Source organism: Pungitius pungitius, chromosome 1, assembly GCF_949316345.1.
Source record: "Pungitius pungitius chromosome 1, fPunPun2.1, whole genome shotgun sequence".
In the NCBI taxonomy this organism is placed as follows: domain Eukaryota; kingdom Metazoa; phylum Chordata; class Actinopteri; order Perciformes; family Gasterosteidae; genus Pungitius; species Pungitius pungitius.
Genome location: NC_084900.1, coordinates 9,816,466 through 9,838,816, shown reverse-complemented (window position 1 = coordinate 9,838,816; position 22,351 = coordinate 9,816,466). Strand labels below are relative to the sequence as shown.

General features: G+C 45.0%; 1 protein-coding gene across 2 annotated transcripts in view; it reads right to left on the bottom strand.

The window, feature by feature from the left end:
* Positions 1-14,261, bottom strand: part of fgf11a (fibroblast growth factor 11a) — a 60,520-nt gene extending 46,259 nt beyond the window's left edge. Inside the window, exons 1-3 of one of the 2 annotated variants that reach the window (XM_037481093.2) lie at positions 14,149-14,261; positions 13,644-13,817; positions 12,757-13,543 (exon numbers count right to left, since the gene is read on the bottom strand). In XM_037481093.2, coding sequence (XP_037336990.1) covers positions 12,757-12,949 — 193 coding nt within the window. In that variant the 5' untranslated portion in view covers positions 12,950-13,543; positions 13,644-13,817; positions 14,149-14,261. Of the gene's footprint in view, positions 1-12,756; positions 13,818-14,148 lie in introns of both variants that reach the window. The other variant, XM_037481092.2, reaches the window with a different exon arrangement.
* Positions 14,262-22,351: the final 8,090 nt, after the last annotated feature.

Below are 22,351 nucleotides of genomic sequence, written 5' to 3'. Positions count from 1 at the left end.
GTTAAAGTATGTACAAAGAGCTACGTGCAAATTGGGGACCAAACACACTCAGAGACAGTTTTGTTAAGAATCCAAACTGTCTGGGTTTAGGTCTCCAAACCCTGAAAGATGTGTCCTGGTGTTTCAAGTGAGAATCCCCCTTCAACAGTCTGGTTGAACAAGGAGTGACAAAAAGTCAATTCATGCTCGGTGAGTCAATCCAAAGAAGTGTCACGTAACTTAGTGTTGAAAACACTATTGAGCATGATATCATTCCCTCTTCCACAGACCTCCTGACTGGATGTATCTCTAGGAAATGCATTTGTGCTTTAATTTTGAAAATCATCTTTTTTTGCCCCCTCAAACTATGTGTGTGAATTTACCTGCATTCCCCTCAGTGAGAAATGCTCCATATCTTTAACACCACCCGTCTCCTTAAAGCAATCATCTGAAAAAGCACAGTAGCTTGCAGAAAAAAATCGTGCCCCTTTGCAAAGGTACTTCCCAGACCCTGAACGCCACATTTTACTGAGCGTGCATGGGCAGAGGGGACCAGATCTGAATGGCTTGTTGAATCACGTGTTTTCTGATCTTGAGTGGGCCGTGTTATTGTAGTCTGTGGGCTGGCAGGGACCCCAGACAGCCAAGTAAATGAGGAGTCAAGTTTTTCATGTGTCCGCTTCATTATCACATCACGCTGCATTCAAGCAGGTCAGGGTTAATGTGGCATATGGCGTAAAAAACTTCACTGCAGATTTTAGCACACATAAAAATGACATTGGTAGTTGATGGATTAGGAGAAAGATAATAAAATAAATAAACTTGTTGTTAAAGGGACCTTTGCACTAACATAGAACCTTCAGTTTTAACTTAAGCCTGAATGAAGCCGTTCCAATTTGTTTATTTAATAAAACTGGCAACCTGCCACAGTAAAGAAAGATTGGATGAAGATTATGTTAAATGCAAGCGGAAATAATGAATAGCAATTGAAACAAATGGATGCAAGCAATGGCTCAATAGAGGTCTGTCCCTGTGTGAGTGCCGGGGGGCTAAGATGGCGTCCTGCCACAAAGTCTGCGCTCTCTGGAGCGAGCGGCCGAGGCTTTGGCAGAGTTTAGTCCTTCCCGGGGGAAAGGCAGCTCACAGGAAGATCAGGAGCCGGGAACGTACAAGAGTCGCACAAACCAAACCCTTTGCGGTGATGGACCTGTCTAATTGTGATTCAGCTCTCTGAATACAGCTTGTTCTCTGTCACATCCAAATCCAGCTACGGCGTTAGCTGCCACCTTCCATGTTCTACCACGTTCCACATTCAACGCAGACCTGGATGATGAGGATATATATGTGTATCAATTACAGTTCTCCCATATCAGATGGTTTTCCCATGCTGCACTATACAGGGTGTAACACTCAAAACCTGGTGTGAGCAATGATAGAATGAGATCCTCTGCAGATGTTGAAATGAGGAGCCTTGACTTTAGTGTGCGACATGAATGTGTGATGAAAACCCAGTTGAATTAGTGATAATGTCTGGTTTTATTAATAAGGCCTCTACCTTCAATCCCAACACGTCCTTATGTGCATTACGCGAAACACACGGAAGAAGACTTCATACGTTAATGTTTCCATTCATGTGTGGGGCATGAACAAAAGCGGAGACCAGTAGAGCACTTATAGGGGTAGACAGCATCATGGATTGGGATCCGTCTTGTGACCTTTGTGAATGGCAGCACCCGACCGGCGCTCTATCCCGTCACTTACCACTTCCAAACGTCTAATAAAGCAGAGATGGTTGAAAAATAATGATGATAAATATCTGTGAATGGCTGTCCTTCATGGCCCAATGGTCTTAAGGGGCTTACGACATCTAAACCTACAAGGGTTTTAAGCAGCGCTACGTCTCTCTCTCTCTCTCTCTCTCTCTCTCTCTCTCTGAGAGTGGAAGGAGTGCTGGGTGAACGGAGCGTGGCGTGAGGTGAATTGTTTGATAGTGTTTTCTAGCTGTAATTTCATTCATTTTCACCGAGTGAAGCGTCCGTCCGGCTGAGGAGGATCCAGAGCGGAGCGGCCCACTGACAGAGGAAGAGATGCTGGAGCAGTATGGCGGAGTCCAGATTGCATCTCCACCAGAATGTGGCTGAATACGTGTATTTAAACCATGGATTTAATTATATTGAACTGCCCATGTTATTGGTCTAGGTTACATATATCAAACTCGCGGCCCGGCGCCGGTGTCCGGCTGCCGGAGGGCGTACGTCCCGCCGTCAGCGAACCGTCGGTCGGACCGCCACCGCCCCCCCCCCCCCGTCAGCCTTTCGCGCCGATCGTCAGTGGCCCGCATTCGGTCGAGCTGGGCAGTATCTGGCCCGAACCTGAAATGAGTTTGACACCCCTGCACTAGAATAAAGATTCACAGAGGACAAAACACAGACTGTTCACTTGCTTTTCTTCAGGGGTTTAAACGTTTTTTGTCAATTTGTCTACTGCTTTGGAGAGGTTTCACCAAAGGTTTTTATTCAATATTTTAACCCGGCCTCTGCACTAGACTTAATGAATGGCTAAGAGAGCCTTCTATCTGTGTCTGTTGCTATCGCTCTCTGCAGGGCCTAATTGCATGATGGATAATTTAATGGCAGTGGTAAAGCCCCAGACTTGGTGAGGAGGTTCTCCTCTCATCTGCACGCAAACTCTCTTGTGAGATGCGCTAGCACGGGACCTGAGGAGTTTGCGCTCTGGCTCGTCTCCAGCTTCACAGACTGATGGCACATTAAAGTGAAGGACGCGTCACCCACCTGTGCTTGTGTACCACGGGGGAACAAACACAGGTAGACATGCCGCAGTCAGCAAGGAGCCCCACACACACACAGCCTTTCTGACTTGCACGTTGCACATTTTCAAACCCTGAGACCCGAGAACACATGCATCCGCTGTGGGTAGCACATGCGATGCCTGGAGAGGGGTTCCAGCGGTATAGATCACAGCTCTCTGTGCACCGTGTGCCCATTTTATTACCTGTGTTTGTGTACACAAAGCACTTGACTGGCCATGTGATTCGCTCGCAAAACTCTTGAAAAGAACATTACAAATGATTTCTTATATAGGGACAAAAACACCCGCTGCCGGTCTATAGATGCCGGTAAGTTGCATAATTCAGGCTTATTCATGTCTGACGTCGGAACAGCACTACAGTAAATGCAACATGCATGTTCAAGTGCTCCATGTGCATATAGTAGGGAGAAAGTGTGGGAAGGTCATAAAGAATAGTCATTCATTGTTTTATTAAGTTTAACATTTGTGGAGTTGTTCTTAGCAGATTCATGGCCCAAAACGTGTTTTATGTGGTCGCAGTGCTAATTACTTCAAACTTGAGTCGATGTTGGCTGCAATTTGATGAAAATGGCAATGTATATTTTGGGGGGCGTCCCAGAGGTCAACATCGCACGGCTTCCCTCAACAAACAGCCAATAGGATTTGTCCACTTAATCTTGGATTATTGCAGAAATTGAAGCTCTGTGAGAAACATTTTTTCATGATACTTCTTAAAGACACCTATGTTTTGTTCAGCAAAATAATCTTAACAACGCAACTTTTATTATTTAGGAAATGTGAATTCAATCTGCAGAAGTAAAAGGCAAACGTGGTATAAACAAAGGGTTGATTACGCAAAACACGGCTGTAAAGACTTACAAGGTAGAGTGATAAACCACAACTGCTTAGAACCTTCCAAATTTACAAAAGTGGTATTTACTGATGTCTTTTGTAAAACGTTAACATTTTATGAGATGGGAGACAAGGGCAAGAATGCTGAGTCAGGTTCAAAAAAACTCCTGCAGCCGTCTTCACCAGAATGGGACTGACGTTGGAGTGACTTTGACCGGTTCATCTCAACTCTGCGTAATCCACAGCCCTCACTGGAAAAGGTCCTAATGGAAACTATTCACTTTTTGCATATGCACACACAAGTAAATAGTCCATGTGAAAAAAAAAAACTATTCAAGTAGGAAAATATTTTTCTTTGAGTTTTGTGGGACGGTTCCAACTGACTTCACGCTCAAATTGTCTATAAAGAAAACGCATAAGTGTATGTCAGTGATGCCTCAACAAAATGGCAGGTAGTCTTAATAAAGTTAACAAAGCATCTATATTAACTCCTGGTAGCTTACAATCTTTTATTATTCAACACACCGGACATTCTAAATATCAGGCAAATAATTCTTCTCTATCACCTCTAAATTAGAAGCAAATGACTTTTCATTTAATGACAACTCAGGGTTCAGCCTCAGCACCGGTCAGTAAATCCCACACCACCCTTGGGTGCCACAGCCTCTGTGGTCAAAGTAAATTAAGGCGTAGTATATATGGACACAAGCAGTTAAGACCTTGTGGTGGTGTGTATGTGTGTGCTAGTGTGAGGTCAACACACAACAAGAGAGAGAGAGAGCGAGAGAGGGAAGGAGAGAAATGTGGATTATCATGACATATGATTTATGGAGCCTTCTTCCAAACAATGTCACTTTGTTCAGCGACACCGTTGGAGCTGAGAGAGAGAGATCAGACTCCCCACGCATGACCGGGACCGGTTTGTATGTGTGGATCCTTTCTAGCCTGAGGGATTTTACAATGTTGCCCAGTTGTGGGTCTGTTTCTGTGGATCCAAAACTGCCATCTTCATGTGACGCATGTCGGCTCTGCACAGAAACCATGCGGCAAATTGATTGCTAACGCTGGCTTTACTGTCCTCAGCATGTTTATTTTGCGACCTAACTAAGAGCATTGATTATTAAAAGGGACAGCCTGCGGTTTCTGCAGGTGGTTTGACTTTGAAAAAAGCAAGGTTGGGTTGGTGGTGGTGTGAGGGGGGGGGGGGGGGGAGATGCTGACTCGACGCTTGCCGGTCATTTGTTACTTGGGCTCTCAAGACGGTGAATCCCAGCGGAGGGGAAATTGTCTGACGCAAAATAAGATGTTGAGTGCTGCTGTAGATAAATGCGAGCAGATTTGCATGCATCACTGTGTGTGTGTGTGTGTGTGTGTGTATCTCAGGTGGAGGTCATTTGAAGAGCACAGTATCCAGATTAAACCATTGGCATCATTGCCCTGCTTTTGTTTCATTTTCATGTCTGTGCCGTGTCAACAATGTGCCACACTGAGTCTAAGCTCACCTCTTTCCTACCAGACCACCCTGCAGCCTTTTTTAAATCCGACCGGCCCTCACACACACACACACACACACACACACACACACACACACACACACACACACACACACACACACACACACACACACACACACACACACACACACACACACACACACACACACACACACACACACACACACACACACACACACTCAAGCAAACTGTTATCCCATACCGCAATACAACAAGTTACACAACCAATGAGCACACACTCTTTCTTCAGAAACAATCTATTTTGTCTAATGATGATGATTGATGCCCATTTACAAAAAAAAACATCAAAAGAAATGGTGGTCCGCTTCATAAATCATTTTGTTTGGAGGGGCAAAACTGAAAGCCCACATTGATCATTACACAGGGCCAAGTGTTAGCATCTCCAAAACATTTATTACCGCGCACCGTGCACTGCCGCACTGGCAGAGGCAGGGAACGCTTTTAACCAAAGCGACTTAGAATAAGTGCATTCAACCAAGAAGGTACAGACCCAGAATCAAATACAATTTCTTCAAGAAGGCCTCCAAGGGGAAAGAGGGGTGAAAATCTTTTCATTCAAATTTCCACTGGCTTATATCAACTTACTTTGTTTTGCCGTATAGCTGTTTCAATGGATCTTAAAGAGATGTAAGTCGCACCAGTTAATGAAGTTGTTTGGGCCAAAAGTAAAAAAAACTTTTTTTGTAAATCAAAAAGATTTTGGCAGAATTAGTTTGTCATCCTGAAAGGCTTTGCAGACCCACACGTTCACAAAGAAAAGCACTGTTGCGGTCATAAAAGTGATGCACACAGCCAAAAGAAAGCGGAATGTTTTACTATAAAGTTCAATTTACTTAATAGCCAGAAACCACATTTCAAATACTACAACAGTGAACGAGTTTCTAAAAGGTCAATAGATGGACATCGGCCACAGAAACAGACGATGGGGGACAAAATATTTGGACACGCTGGATATCCATCAGACCGTCAGATCATTAATCGTTAAGGCAATTAATCAGCAGTCACCACTCCCATCAAACGACAATCAGCACTATTCAGACTCTTTGGGTAAAATCTGGATTTCAACCCGCTGTCAGTGTGTGTGTGTGTGTGTGTGTGTATCAATAATAAAGCAATTTGTAAAAAATGAACAAGTATATCATTGAAATGAATTGCGTCACCCAAACCAAACCCAAACCTTTGATACCTCCGTCACGCATAAACCCTGAAGGGAGGCCAACAAGAGAAACAAACTCTACATCCATACGCTCTCGGCTCCACAAAGACGCGACTGGCGCCTGCTCCGGGTCCATTAACAATAGAACCGGCATGACGCAACGTGGCAGCACAATAGCTACAGCCTCTCCGCCATTGTAGCATCCGGTGAGTAACTGACTGGCCCAAAGACAACATGATTGGACACAGTGGGGAAATACGGCGGGTGAAGAGGGACAGGCACACACTGAGGGATGGACAGTCTAAGCAAGCCAGATGCCCTTGAGAAGATAAGTGGGTGGTGTGGAGAGAGGGGGGGGGGGGGGGGAGAAAGCCGGTTGGGAGGATGGATTGAGAGAAATTGGAGAGAGGCAGAAAGCTGAAAAAAGGGAGAGGGACGTGGACAGAGGGAGAAATCATGTCCTCTGTGGTGACACCTGTCAGCAGTGTCCGGTCTACGAGGCAGTAAATCGGCCCGGCTCAATGTGTGCTCTCAAAACACCAGCACACATTATTGATAAATCAGTGTGTTAATGAGAGGAGATGATGTGGCCTGATGAATCACTGCACAACAATGAGCCGCACGCACACACACACACACACACACGCACCAAACAATGTCATTTGTGGTTTGTCTCTCAAGCGTGCATATGAATATCCCCGTTCTCCCACACACAGGGCCGGCTCTAGCCCATTGGCTGCCCTAGGCGGTACTACAATTTCGTTAGATGAGAATATTGATACCAACACTACTTGTGTGAAGATGTTATTATATGATCCCAGATCCTAGGAAGTGATTGCTCACAACTTGTTTTAACCTTTTCTTTAACTTATTAACTTGAATTTACTCAAACACTGTCTTTACATTTTGGCACGCTCACATCCGATTTTAACATAATGTGCAAGGCATAAAAAAAGACTTTCTGGATTTTTATCATGGACATAAGTAGATTTTCAATATATGCTCTGATTTTTGAAGGCTGGTTGTTCCTTCTCTTTAAAGTTATTTTAGAATTCACTCATAGTAAATGTGGAGAAAAGTTAACAGTATTCCATCGTTATAATCACACAGCATTATTGGAGCAAATTAAAAAAGTGCAGGAACCCCATCCATCTTCAATGCACATACACAAAACCCCTCTTTCCCTTTGTTTTAATGATGGTTTGATTTCATTTATATTTTGTCAATCAATGTTGTTGAGAGAACGATGTATGCTTACGGGCACACATAAAGGGTGCCCCCCCACAAATTTGGCGCCCTAGGCGGTCGCCTTGGTCGCCTATAGGAAGGGCCGGCCCTGTCCACAAACACGCACCAATTTAGAGCGGTTGGACGAACACTTGGCCCCGGCGCTGCAGTGACAACTCCAAGTGTTATACTCTCCTGTTAAAAGAAGAGAGGAGCGCTTCCACATTCAGGGGACAGCAAAGGCTATTTGGGTTTTACTCTTTGATATCCAATGGGCAGCCTAACATGCTCATTAGAGCCTATCAGTCCCAAACGCACACACTCGTTGCACACCAATACGCACACGCACATAGCCGGGGCAACATTTTATCTCTCCCGCACTCACTATCAAGTCTCATCATTTGTTGGGGTTTGTGTTGATTTATTAGTGTTTCAGACTGCGTATGGGCATGTTTTTATGTTGATGCAAGTGCGTAATTATAGATATCTGCACTTGAAAAGGCTTGTGTCTGAGGCTAGATTCCTCTTGAGTGTGCGTGTGTGTGTGTGCCTGTGTTTGTACAGGGCAAGCTGACCTTGTTATAAGCTGAGTGGGCTGTAGTGCTGGACCATCATTAGTATGGGTTAGGTGAGGGTTAGAAGGTGTGTGTGTGTGTTTGTGTGGGTGGGGAGAGGTGAGGCAAGAGAGTATAAGAGTAGAGGGGAAGGTGTTGGGGGGGGGGGGGGGGTAGGTTAGGCCAGGACACACAAACACACGTCACTCCTCACCATTCATCACAAGGTTGCACATGTGTAAGGACACACGCGTTGTTCCATCTTAAGTACGAGTCCTCCTCTCCTACAATAGCCTCAAACGGCCCTTCTGCAGAACAAAGGGAACCTGAACTATCCGCTCAGAATGCAGTGACGCACAAGAAGACTGTTTTGTGCATGATAACGTCGTTATCCGGGTGCTATTGGTTAAAAGTGGAAAATGTCACAATAGGTTGGAGTTCGAATGGAGGGACCAAACAGAAACAACCATGAGGTGAGACATGTTGTGATGTGACCCTTTTGGTATTGAGGATCTACCTTTAAATGAATATTCAACATGAACATGTTCATTTCGGATATTCTCATTGTCTTGTATGTTGGTAGATATCAGTAGGGAAAAATCTAAAAAAAAACAAAGGCAAACTACTTGAGAACAACTTTACTGTGACAGGTAGGGGCTAGTTTTTAGTTTTTTTAAATGATAGGGGAACACAAATTTATAGGAAACTTTCCACCCCCTTTTTAGTTTACTGTAGTAAACAACAACAATAGAAAAACAATGAAAGCCTTGACCCAAAAAAGCTTCACCATTGTGTTTATGATAAAAAACTTTGCTCACTGCAACCTGACAGGGATCATGCGGCTTTGGTGCTCTGCCTCCCTGGAAAGCGTCACAAAAAGGTTGCTAATAGCGAAATATGGGGGGAAAATCATCAACATGATTAAGGTCAAATTTTATCGGCAAATTCATTTTTAATTATGTCTGTATAAGAAAGGAAAATTGTGATTCTCTGCTTAACAAAAGTAAAAAAAATTGAGAAGTTGAAGAAGCCAATACGACAAAGGGAGCCATCAGAAAACAATGAGTCTACTAAAATACAAGAGACAATGCACGAGACTATAAGCAACAGGATGCAAAATGAGCCAATACCAGCCAAACAAGGCCCGTAGAAACAATAGAAGCCAGTTGGAGGCAAAGTGAATGGAAGCGGGATGCTCTGAAGTGCTGCCAGGGTGAGGAAGACGAGGAGGCTCAGGAATACTGTAGTCGTTTATTCCTGGCCAGGGGTCAACTGTGGCCTCGGGCTCAAGCTCAGGGGGAGGAGGGAGAAACTCACATGACAAGCACGCACGCACACACACACACACACACACGCCGATCTAAGTTCGGTATTACCCGCCTCCTCTGAACCCGCCTCCTCCTTCTCATGCAAAGTCCATGTAACGTTGAATGGGTATAATCATGATCATGGGTTTGCCGTGCATGTTTTTTTCAAACTTTATTGAGAGTCAACACAGCAACCTGCAAGTAGCGCAGCGTCTTAAATTAAGTGATGTTTGTCTTAATGCGAGGCTTTAGAAATGAACACTAAAGGATTCTGTTCAATGTTTTGATAACCGACCGCTGCCAGTGTTTCCCCATCGATGCGCCCCCCCCCCGATGAAGTAGTAAACCTATAGGGGAGACACTGCATCAACGGGAACAGCGTGTGTGTACGTCCTTCAGCCGTCACTGAAAAATGGGTGTTCATTTTATTTGTTTAAGTCATATCGCGTGTGGGTTTGTACGCTTCTCTGGATGTCGCCATGTTTCCGTCATCTGAACGGCAGGTCACATGATCTGAAGGCACCTTCCGATCATATTGTGATAGACTGACATGTTCTGTAAGCGAGGTTACACATTAAAGTTTGTTCTTAATGGACATTTTTTCCCCTTACTTTTACTTTTACACTTTAAGTAGTTTTGAAACCAGTACTTTTATACAATTACTTAAGTAAAAAGCTTGAGTTAATACTTCAACTCTACTTCTACTTTTTAAACCCTAGTGTCTACAGTATATTCTACTTGAGTAATGAATGTGAATACTTTTGACACCTTTGCCCTAACCCAGGGGTGTCAAACTCATTTCAGGTTCGGGCCAGATACTGCCGACTTCGACCGAACGTGGGCCACTGACGATCGGGGGGGGCAGGCTCATTGGAGCAAAACAATACGTGGAATATAAATATCAGAGCCAAGAGCAGCGAGTGTAGTCACCTACTGCTGCTAACACATCCCGTCAGACCAGGATTATTTATTTATATCCGTTAATGAACTTTTCTCCTCTTGTTACCTTGGTAACCGCTGTCATTACAGGCAATTGCGTTGATTCTTACTGTGAAAATCTACGTACTTCCGGTCTAGCGGCAACGCTTCGTATTTTCATTTTATGGGAAAACCCCCCCAAAAAAATTAACGGAGTAAAAAGTTGTTGGTATGGTTTTTTCGCGGGCCTGCGAATGCGCGACGACACACGGAGAGTGCATTGTGGGATTTTTAGTATTATGGTGATGCGTGCGATATACCGGCGGGCCAGCTCTAATAGTAAATAGATTTGATCATGCGGGCCAAAGATAATTCATTCACGGGCCGGATTAGGCCCGCGGGCCATGAGTTTGACACATGTGCCCTAACCCATCTACAACATTTTAACTTCATACGAACCCGACGCAACAAACGCTCATCGCCATAAATAATAAGTATAAATAACAAGGATTAGTCTTAAAAGTGTTTCTCATTTGAGACATGTATATAAATAAAATGCCTAAAAACAGTCCAACAACAAATATGTATAGGACTAGAACCAGGGGAATTTAAGTCAGTTTCAAACAAACAAAACAGGAAATAATATTGCATTTTGCACCGTGGAGCAAATCATTATCATAGCAATTCCTTCACTGTAACAGCCCTAAAAAAGGACAAGTTTCCTCCCAGTGGCGACGCGCCACACACACACACACCCACACACACACACACACACGCACACACGTTAGGAAACGATGATGACACACACTGCCACCTATGGTACTTAAACAGAGACCCCTATGAATCACAACCTTAAATGGTGAAGCTGGTAATCCGTCCATCCACAGCACCCACCGTTATTTTAATAAAAAATCCAACCGAGTGTGTGAAGCACTGAAAGCACTTGGGAATGAAATGGACTTCAAACAATGGCCTTGTTTCCGTGTGTGGCCTTTTCCCAAAGAGCGGGCGATGCCACGACCTGTCCAACCTACTTTACCACCCTAATTACAATCCAGAGAGCAGCCGCCTCTACGGCAGATGTTACGTCCCACGCTAGAGGTTCCCCACGTAATTACCATGATGAACTTGGCACACTGCGGTAATAAATATCACAGAACACACAGGCACATTTGCACAGGGGCGGACAAGGACACACGCGTGTGCACGCTTAGACGGGAAGGCAGGGCGGTGTGGAGAGAGGACGCTTGTTCAGTGAACGCACTAATGAAGATACACACAAGTATGATCAAAGATCTGTGTAAAATATAATACAATGTTCACATTGACAAGACGGTAAAGTATACGGATACATTTTATCAATAAAATGAATTTAAAAGAAATTGGACAAATATATACAGTTTTACACCTCTTTATGAAGTCTAACTTCCTAAAAAGGAAATCCTCTCCTTAAAAGCCTAATCACTAATCACTTATTAATATTCCATCATTTACTCTTGAGCTTTTTGACAACTGATGAAAGTATATTTAATTAATATTTCTACTATACAATAATACCTCGGCACAGAAGTGGTCTGACTTACCATTTTGTTGGTGGACAAAAGGTACCACTCGTGAGTGTGTGAATTTTTTTATTTTTTTTTGGAAAAACGTATTCCCACAAAGATCATCTTAAAGTTTCACCGAGATAACTGAACCCAAAAAGCCACAAGGCATCGACAATTTGCCATTATTGCTCTTCAATTCATCTATGCCTGGTGATGTCGATAACTATCACCATAAGCAGCATACACACACTTATCGCACAAGTGTCAGTCTCTCATTTGGCTTCAATGAATAATTTTGCAATTACATTTAACATGCAAACACCCAAGACAAATTAAGCCTCCCCGTGTTTCAGTTGTCTTGAGGGGAGCACAAAGAGAGTAATGGCCCCCCAGAAATGAAAATGAGACGCGTCTTGACATTTTTACATCACAGTAAATCCCTGTACGTGTGTGAGCTCGCTCTCTAGCTTGTGCTTGCAGATTACCAGCATGTGATGGGATGTGTTGACACGCGCCTCAACCGAGTCCTCACACACATCACATCACAGGCGAGGTTATGCCCCTCAGAGAGTCAGATTTAACTCCGCTCACTTCCTGTTCTACCATACGTACAGCACGGGTTGTGTACAGCTACCAGGAAGATGTGCTGGGATGTTTCCCAGATTCTGATTGGGTCCTGCACTAGAAGTTACAAGCAGGAAATGATCTCTATTGAGAATTCACAGTTGAGGATTAATCCGGAGTCTGGCAAGTCAACCGTCAACGTCCAGCTACCCAGTGCATGCAGAAGGTGGAGCAAAGACGAAGAGACGATGACCGAGGTGAAGGAAATGAGAAGAAGAACAAGAAAATGGTGGAGAGGCGGTAACTCACCTGGTCTTTTTTCCATTTTTCTCCCTCGACTGCCACATAGTCGAACCTTGGATATTAATATGAGGATTTGCTTCTGGCAGAGGGACTTGTTGCTCTTCGGGCAGGGCTTGCGCTTGCTGGCGATCTGCCGGTTCGCCTGGGGGTCCTTGACCTCCCTGCGCTGGCGAATAAGGGAGCTGGCGAGAGCGGCCATCTTCCAAGCGCTGACCCCGCCGGCGCCTCACCAGCCTCTGGCGGCTCGGTGGCGCCCTGGTGTCGGGGGGTACAGTGGGCCACCCCCCTGCCCGCTCACCCAGGGCGACGGAGCACCGCGGATGGAGAGTGCAGGGTGGAGGAGGGGGCTTCTGCGGAAGGACTGAAGCAGCCGGGAGAAGGGCGAAAAATAAAAAAAAGATGAAGGAAATAAGGGTGGATCCCTCAAAGACCCACCCACGGTAGAAAAGTGATGCTGGTTGAGGTTTGAATTGAAGACCTTTTGCCTTTAAAATCTGGTAGCGAGCAAGGTTCAGGTGAAGCCTTCATACGTCACTGTTGATCTTTCAGAAAAAGTCTGCTTGTTATCCACCCAAAAGACAGTCCTCTGTGACCCAGCAATGCGCCCTGGTGCCTCCGTCCCAGTCAGAGCGTCCCCTTACCCTTCTCCTGCAGCTTTTTGGACACTCAAGTTCAACTCAACAGTGTCCAAAAAGATTTATCCACAGAACCATTTGATGCATGGTGAATGCCGACGAATAGACAACATTTAGTCCTCCTAATGCACTCAGTCCCGCAGAACAGACGCCTCAACCTTTCCAGTGGGAAAAAATAAATAAAAATAAAAAATCAGCTGAATGTCAACTCTCCAAAATAACCGGAGTGACACTGCTCCTTTTCTTTCGGTCTCTCACCTGTAAAACGTCTCCATCTGAAGTGGAAGAAGTAGAGACTGTCCGACCTAAGGTATCAGCTCTGCGAGCCGGGACGATGATGAAGGGGTACGGATGGACGCCGCTGGACTGTGTGCGACTTGTTCCCTCGTCGTCTTCCAAGCTCTCCTCGAGTCACCCTGGCTCACCCACTCCCTGAGAGAAGACGGGGAGGGGGGTGGGGGGGTGGGTGCTTGATAAATCCAGCGTTTTCCCAGAGATAGAGGTGACATTCATCAACGACAAAAGCGCAGGGACCGAGAGACAGACGGACACACAGAAACAACGAGGGGAGAGGGGAGGGAGGGAGGGAGTCCTTCTATCCCCCCCTATCGCATCGGGCTCTCCAACTCTCTCACGGCTGAGCGTAGCGGGATGTGTCCTTCAGCCACGCACGCTGCCTCGCAGATGGGAGAACGAGGGATGAATGAATGGAAGGAGAGAGAGAGAGAGGGGAGGGGGCAGGGGTGCTGGCAGGTATTCTTACGGTAGGCGCCGTTTTCCCGCTGAAAGTCTCCACCGGTGGGTGACAGTGGTCCGGTCTCCAGTCCAGCTGCACAGTGCGTGTCTGCGAGAGAGAGAGACGTGAGGTGGGGGACAGACGGGTTGAGATGGGTGGGGGGGTGGGGGGGTGTACCTCCCAAACAAGGCACCTCTCTGCCTCAGCGCACACGTGTGAGGAAAACGTATGTGTGTGTGAATGAGTGACACAGTGTGAAGGTGTATTACAGAGGCAGCATGTGTGTGTGTGTGTGTGTGTGTGTGTGTGTGTGTGTGAGAGTGTGTGTGACTCGCTCTCTTGCTTGTCCCTGTTCACAGTGCATTTGCATTCTCTCTCTCGCTCATATTTCCCTAAACCCTCCCCTTTGCTCTTCTTCCTCCCTCCCACTCTCCTCCCCCTCGGTCACTGATCCCCCCCCAATCCCCTCGTCCCATTCAATGTCAGCTGTATTAAACTCTCCTGCCCCCCCCCCGCCTCCCCCCACCCTCCTCTTTCCAAAGTCTCTTCATCCAGAGGGAACCTGGCCGGGTCGGAGCAGGGGTGGGCCCCTGACCCCCCCCCTCACCTCCCCCTCATCCGTCTCACCCCACCTCTTCCGATCTGATGTTGGCTTGAAGAGACAGACTAAGGGGGTTTGTCAGTGCTGTTCTTGCTGCTTTGACAAGGACGTACAGATGCCGTGACACTGTCTGAGTCACCTTGCGTCACTGCAGTCGCATCATCCGTACATCTGGAGAGCGAACCAGTCAGTCACACGAAAACACAGCTGAAACAGCCAGACACCAGCAGTCAGAGCAGACAGGTTGGTCAGATTATCTCAACCACAATAAATGTGTAGACATGTTTTGCTAGTAAATGATGGCAATGTCATAACTATAGACTAGTGACACGTAATGTGGAATATCTGGACGGGCCGACAATGTTCAAGTCCTCTCCTTAAAACAATGGTGAACTTTTATTCAAAGTTACTTTGTCAATAATTACAATTATTAGTAGCCCTTTTGACATTTTAAAGCTATTTAAATGAAATCTAATTTGTGGCACAAAAGGATGGGCACCAGCTATACCACCCAAACCAATGATGATGGCTAGTTACACATACTCTATGTTGGACAATGAGAGAATGATTATGCCCCAAAGAAATGCTAATGTCAATAATATGGTTAAGTGGATGAAAAAAAACTCCCTTGCTTATAGTGATCAATTTGACCCAGACAGACATCACTGCGAGGGGTTTCTACTGTTTAAGGTTGGAATTAAACTGCCATGACAACACAGCAACAGAGCCTCGGGCGGAGCCTCCGCAGCAGTCACCATCCCCCTGAGAAGGCCAGCGTTAAATGATTGTGGGATTCTGTGATTGTAGGCAGACCTGCCACTGGGCTCTCTCGCTCTGTCCCCCCCCCCCCCCCCCCCCCGCCCCCCCCCTTTCTGCTGGCCTAGCAGAGAACGAGTGGAGAAACCCCTGCAGGATTTCCCTTAGGCGCACACACACACACACTCAATAACCTATCACTACTGTATTGCAGTTTCCTCAGCTGTTAAATAACACAATTAGCTCTCTCGCTTCTTGTCCTGTCCTACTGCACCATGGCTATCTTTCCCCTCTCGCCACCCAAGGTCACCCCCCCCCCCCCCCCCCCCGCCCCCCCAACCCTCTGCTTATCTTCAAAACCAAACCGCAAAGCCTGGAAGAAGTCCCACAATCTCAAACACCAGCTCTTAAATCACACAACAGACCAGCGCTGAGACAGACTGGCCCTCAACAGAGATGAAATCCAGCCAATCCAAAGACGAGGTTTGTAACCAATTCGATGTAGCGCTACCACGGTGACGGGGTCTGCCCCCTCACTGTCAAAAAGAAAACCTGTAAGCAAGCGACCTGTAAGCACGGACCACCGTTGATTTGCCTTCATAGCTCTGTTGAGTTTTTAGTAAGTTAGAAAATGATTTATTGCAAAGTTTGTCGAGCAACTGGTATTGGTTCTGTTGGCAGCCACAAAAGCTGCTAACACGCTAACCAGCCAACTCTTCCGGCCAGTTGACAGGTGAACAACAAGCGGTGAACAGCTGTTCAGGTGGCCGACACCACGATAACTTTTGTTGAGCAATATATTGCACCAAAGTAAATTGCAATAATATATCAATACCATTTTCATTTTCGGACCATTTTATGCCACTGATTTCATAATGACATGATATAATAGCATAATAATCTTTCAAAGAAGTTTTAATTTTGGAAATATATATATTATAATTGAAATGTGAAGAAAATATATTCTACAAAAATAAAACAAATAAATTGTAAGTGCAAGGGACACAGAGCGGGGCGACGCATCAGGGTTTGTGCGATGCGTATGGACCTTCCGTCCAAAGAGGCAAACCTGGAGTCCAGAGGAACCGACAGTTGTTGTTGTTCCCAGGGTGAAAGACTGGGTTGGATGGTTGTGTTGCCACTTTTCATTGCCACTGTTTTTAAACAAAGTCGACACACTGGCTTGTTCACATCGATTGGCTCTCCTCTCTCATTCAGCTTAAAGTCAAACTGTTCCCACACCACAGCTGAAAATTGCGGCTTCGAAAACCAAGTCCATTTTGACTTGTCCTAACTGGCTACACTGTAGATGTTACGGTCAAAAACACTTGATAACACAGGGGGTTCACGCCTTCTCTTCACCCCTCAGTGTCCGCTCGGAGTGTGTGTGTGTGTGTGTGTGTGTGTGGAGACGCTGTCATTTCCATATATTGTGCGATGAGTCAATATATTGATTATCACGACAGGCCTAGCCAGCGGTCCTTTTGCGCGTCAATGAATGAATGCCTTTACTCAAGAGAAAATGGTGGACTGTGATGCTGCTACAATCGTACAAACTACCGTGATTTTTTGCCCACATGCCCAGCCCTATTGTGTAGCACTCTTCCGACCCCTCGACGCGCCTTGTCATCATTCACACCCACACCTCCACATCAGGACTGTGGCCAACATTCACACACCATAGACATTGCTACGGGAGCAAGCGTCTCGCACAGGGACACGTCGACATGGGGTGGCCGAGCCAAAGGGAGAACCGCTGATCCTCTAATCGAAGGACGACCACGGAGCCGCGGTCCAGAGTAAAGTGTGCAGAAAACGTCCAAACTCACAATCTCCCGCATGATCCACCTGGCAAAAACATGTAAGCGCAGAATTTAAATTGGCCCACGTTAAGAGGTTAAGAGGGTGTGGTGAAACGGACGCTGGCTGATTGCAATGAAGACATCACTCGGCGAGCCAAGACACGTCACAAGAGCGCCAGGAGGGAGAACAGAGCCGGACAAGGGCACCGGCCAAGGTGGAGGGACCCAGAGGCAATGAGACACAGAGGGCAACAGAAGGAAACGTAGGTACCAAGTCCGATTGTGTGCTCATTCGTGCAACATCAGTGAGCGCAAGCTGGCACCTGTGCAAGTCCGTGAGACCCCGCCCTCCCGTTTTTCTCCACTCCAACCGACCCTCCGCCCCCTCGTCCAGACCGACTGGCCCAGATCTGTCTGCATATCTCCCCAGGTCCAATTCACAAGGTTCTATGCTGGAACAGAAGGGAAACCTTTGACAATGCGCTGACTATAATATAATATACACATTCAGCAGTAACAAAGAGAGATTATGCATTAGTTTTATTTAGCTTGAGTTTATGAAGCACATAAGTTCAGTCCAGTTCAATTAATATTGCTGACATGGGAAAGGTACATGTATTTGTACCTTTCACAATTATGTAAAATCTCATCAATAAGCTGTTACGTTGACTGATGAATATTAACAAAAATGTTGATACTTAACCATTAGTAATAAGCATGGTAGTATTTCAGCAGTTAGCATTTTAAACTATTAACTGTGAGATTTTGACATTTTCAGATTCTGCCAGCTAATTTGGAACTCCTGATACCATGAGAGAATATTAACGCTGTAATTCCCGGTGCCACAGTTAGCAGAATTAGCATGCCAGGATGCCATCATTAGAATTATTCTCAGTATAGATTTGCTATACAGAATTCCATATGGAGATGGTTACTGCTTACCACGCTTGCTTTGAAACTTGTGCTTTACCATCAAACATTTTCATAAAAATCAAATAAAAGAACATTCCATCACATTCATCTTTGTGATATTACTCATCCCCATTGTCCATTGAGGCCCTGTACCCATTTTGCTCTTGGATACGGGTGGGATGGCAAAGGGGACTCGTTTAGTTTCCGGTGCACATCCTCTTCTTCTCCCTCCGCTCTGTTTACTGGTGGATTTATTAAAGCTACCGCAAACTTGGACCAACTGTGCTTGGCACGTCAGAGTTGGAATCTGATTTGATTCCAAATTATACGAATGGAACACATTAACCTACAAACATGTTAGTAATACTAAATTTACATGGCAAAAATACTGTCCTTTAGTATAATTTTATTGTTTGTTTTGGTGTGGTTTTTCCCTGACAAAAGAAAAAACTCCCTCTCAATGTTATGCAAATAAAACAATGTACTATAAACACCGGAGGTCAGTGTTCTTACAATTATTTCTATTTTGTAAAGGCGTCCTCTCAGGTGGCTGCAGCCGGAGTTGCAGTGGAGGATACAGTAGTGTATGTAGGCTGAGCTATATGACACATGGCTCAGGATTTGTCATCTCGACATCAGCAACTGCAGAGAGGGAGTCTAGAACATTACGGCTTTATATGTCAGCCAACGTCCTGTCGGAACTTGGTGTCACAAATCCATACACCCAACAAAGACAGCACACAGCACATCCATAAACGTCTATGGGGTTCTGTGTGTGTGTGTGTAAGTGTATAGGTGTTGCTCCATCTGTGTGTTACCCGCTGCTCACCTCTATATTCCACGATGCATCTGTGGATTAGTGGCTGGTAAACTATGCCTCAGCTGCGCTGTGCGCCCTCAAATAAAGCAATAATACACCATCCCTCTGTGTCACTTAGTGCCTGTTAACCGGCACCAGTCTGACACAAATGGGCCCAAAATTAGGATTGATATTGAGGGATTTTCTGTGGGGGACTTAAATGAACATGTAATGTAGGTATCCGCAGCATTGCCCTCTCCAGATACTGGAAATAAGGCCCCGGGACGACAGCTGAGTCTGGATGCTCATGTGTGAGGCTTCTGTTTTACAGTTTAACTCCATCTTTGGCTCAGTGTTTGAAGACATGTTTGAAGTCAACTCGAGCGCCTCTATATCGTTTTACCGCTCGAGTCGTTGATTATGTTGACAATTTCTCCTGCCATGGAATGTATTTTTGTCCCAGAAGTGTGATGGGAGGGAGTAAAAACGGCCTTCTGACTGATGGTCCAGGTCTCATGCTCTTGAGAGCACTCGTTGAATGTTGTCTTGAGTTTTATATCTTGACGCGTGGCAACTCCTCAATACCAACGCTATGTTTGGTCCTTTATTTGATGAGGAGTGCTTATTAAGACGCTAAGCATTATATTCCGATACTTTTTTTTTTGCATTTCTCCCAACCATGAGATCCAACAAAATGATCATTGAAAAGCAGGTTCTTTATCCAAGGGAGAGTTTGGGTAGTAAAAGCAGGGGCTAAACCTATTAGTCTGAAACGTTAATAAAAATAACACCTGGTGCTTTTGTTCAGAGGTCCATTTGGCCTCACAAACCACAGTTGAATGAATAGGCATACAGCAGAGTATGCTATTTCAGAGTCAAACGAAACCATATAGCACGTTTCCATTACCATACGTTAAACTTTCCGTGTCAAAAAAATGTCTCCGTTGTTGGCGGCACAAAACCACCACTTTCACCACACAAGCATTCACTATCAAGGCCATGGCACCAATGAAAAGAACGTCCCCCCGGGACTGAACTATGGCACAGACAGACATGCATGATATTATTGGTGTGTTTGCAATTTGACGAAAAAAAATAAGGCAATTAATTGTCAATTAAAAGAAAACTTACTCATAGATGCCCACTGTCGCATACTCCGTGGAGCTGGTGGAACAGCGGGGGGGCAGGCAAACGCCGCTGCCGCTGTCACGTGTGCCCGTCTCACGTAACCGACGTCACGTTAGCCCGCGAACTCGCCGCTCGCGACGGCGGACGCCTTCGTCGTTCGAGAAGAACCGCGCGTGAACCTGAAAGGTGGGCGAGTAATGGCACGAGGAAATGTCAAAGAAATGCGGTCAAGTCGGAGAATTTTCGCCCCCCCTTCAAAGGATAGACAGGAAGTAAGCGAAACAGGTACTTCCTGTTAGATTCCATCTGTGGGCTAGTTTTAAGAACTCACAGGAATTTTTCTCTAAATGGAAAAAAAAATGCGTGTGTATCTGCATTTGTTTTTTCACCTGCTCATTTTTTACAGGTGTTTTATACATAATATTAATATTAAGTAATGTATGTGCCGTCAATCAAACAAGAGCATTAAATATTAGAATTACACAGGGTTCGAAATGACTTAGGACTCTTGGGGGGTCCCCTAAAATGTAACTATAAAAAATACTGAAGACTACCTTGCTACACTATATACTGCAGGCAAAATTATATTGACATATTTTGAAGGTGAGATAATGGTGTTGGGATGTTTTTCATGGTTTGGGCTAGTCCCAGTATTGTAGTGGTGTCTGGAGAAGTGGATTGGCTATAATCAAACAGGTAACCCTCTAATTCTGGAGCAACAAAGTTACAGCACCTTATATAAATCCCTGACATGACAAAGTGGCTAACAGGTCAATCTTTCCTTGAGCAAGGAAGTTAACCAAGTTACCTAAATCCACCAGGTGTACTCATTATGGCAGCACCATGCACCTTCAAAGGGTTTGATCAAATACAAATGGCATTTCTCATCCCTTATGTTAATGGAATTTGTAAAACAATTAGCCACTTGAACCATTAGATGGTTTACTTTGTTTTAAAGTAGTCAATCTATAACCTGAACTAAAATCTTTAGGGACACGTTTAAAAAAAAAGTAAGATATTCTAACATGACAGAAAGCCATTAATATGACAATAATCCAATAGTAACCACATTATTCAAAATCAACATGTTAAGTGACCAGTCACATATTTTATTTATTTGTTAACAACTTCATCAGGTTAGTGTTAACTGGGGTTGGAGAGAAGACCTACAGGGCACCCCTGCTTCTTTTTTTTTAGTTAGTGAAAAAAAAGGAAACGATAGTGAGCTCAACATTAAATGAATTAATAATGTAATAACAATAACTTATAACAAAAACTTATTTCACCAGTAAATTACTGTTAAACGACAAAAACAATGGGAAAAGGGTATTTTACAACAACTTTGAATGCAGCACAAGGCTGGCGAGGCGAATTTCAAGTGAACGCAACATCTGTTTGTTTTTCAGACAACGGCAGCTACAGACTGTTCAGTGAAACACAGACACACTTTACACCGTTTAGCTGTCAGTATTTTAACCGTGGTTGCTCCATTGACATATTTAAAATATATATATACTTCAGCTGCTAGCTAACGGTAGGCTAACGTTACCTGCTGTCCAGTGTAGTGTTTACTAGCGTCCCGTGCGGCGCTGTTTCACTTCCCTCTAACGTCCGTTTTCGGAGCATCAGGGAGAAGCGGGAGGCATTTAAGTGGCATCTAAATAAGGCACCGAAATCAGAGTTACTATTCGGTCCGGTAGATAACGGCCGTTAAGACACCTGTACCGTATTAGCAACGGGTCTCGAACCCTCCACCCCCCCCCAAAAAAAACCTCTTCGGATCTACACGATTCACGTAGATGACATTTTCCCATTCAAAACTCACAGACTTGAATTAAGTCCTCGCTATCTTTCGTAATCACTGACTGGACAATTATGTTGGTTTGCTAGCTTTGAATAACTAGTCTAGCTAACTGCTAACTGTCTGCTGTTAGCTGGCAGTTTGTTTGGCTTCATACACGTACAGCAAGAAACGTTGACAAACGCACTCTTCTAATCATCTAACTTAATGCAACTTTTGATATGGGAACACCAACTCCAAATATTTTACTATAATAAGCAATTATTATGGAGATATAAACATAATCGAAGCACTTACGGGATTTTCATTCATCTTTAGATTTCACTCTTTGTGAGGCTTCGTTTTTGCCGCGTTCAATGACCTACGTGTCTGCGTCACAGACTGTACTGTTTACGCCGGAGGACCACGACAACAATCTGTGACGCTATTGG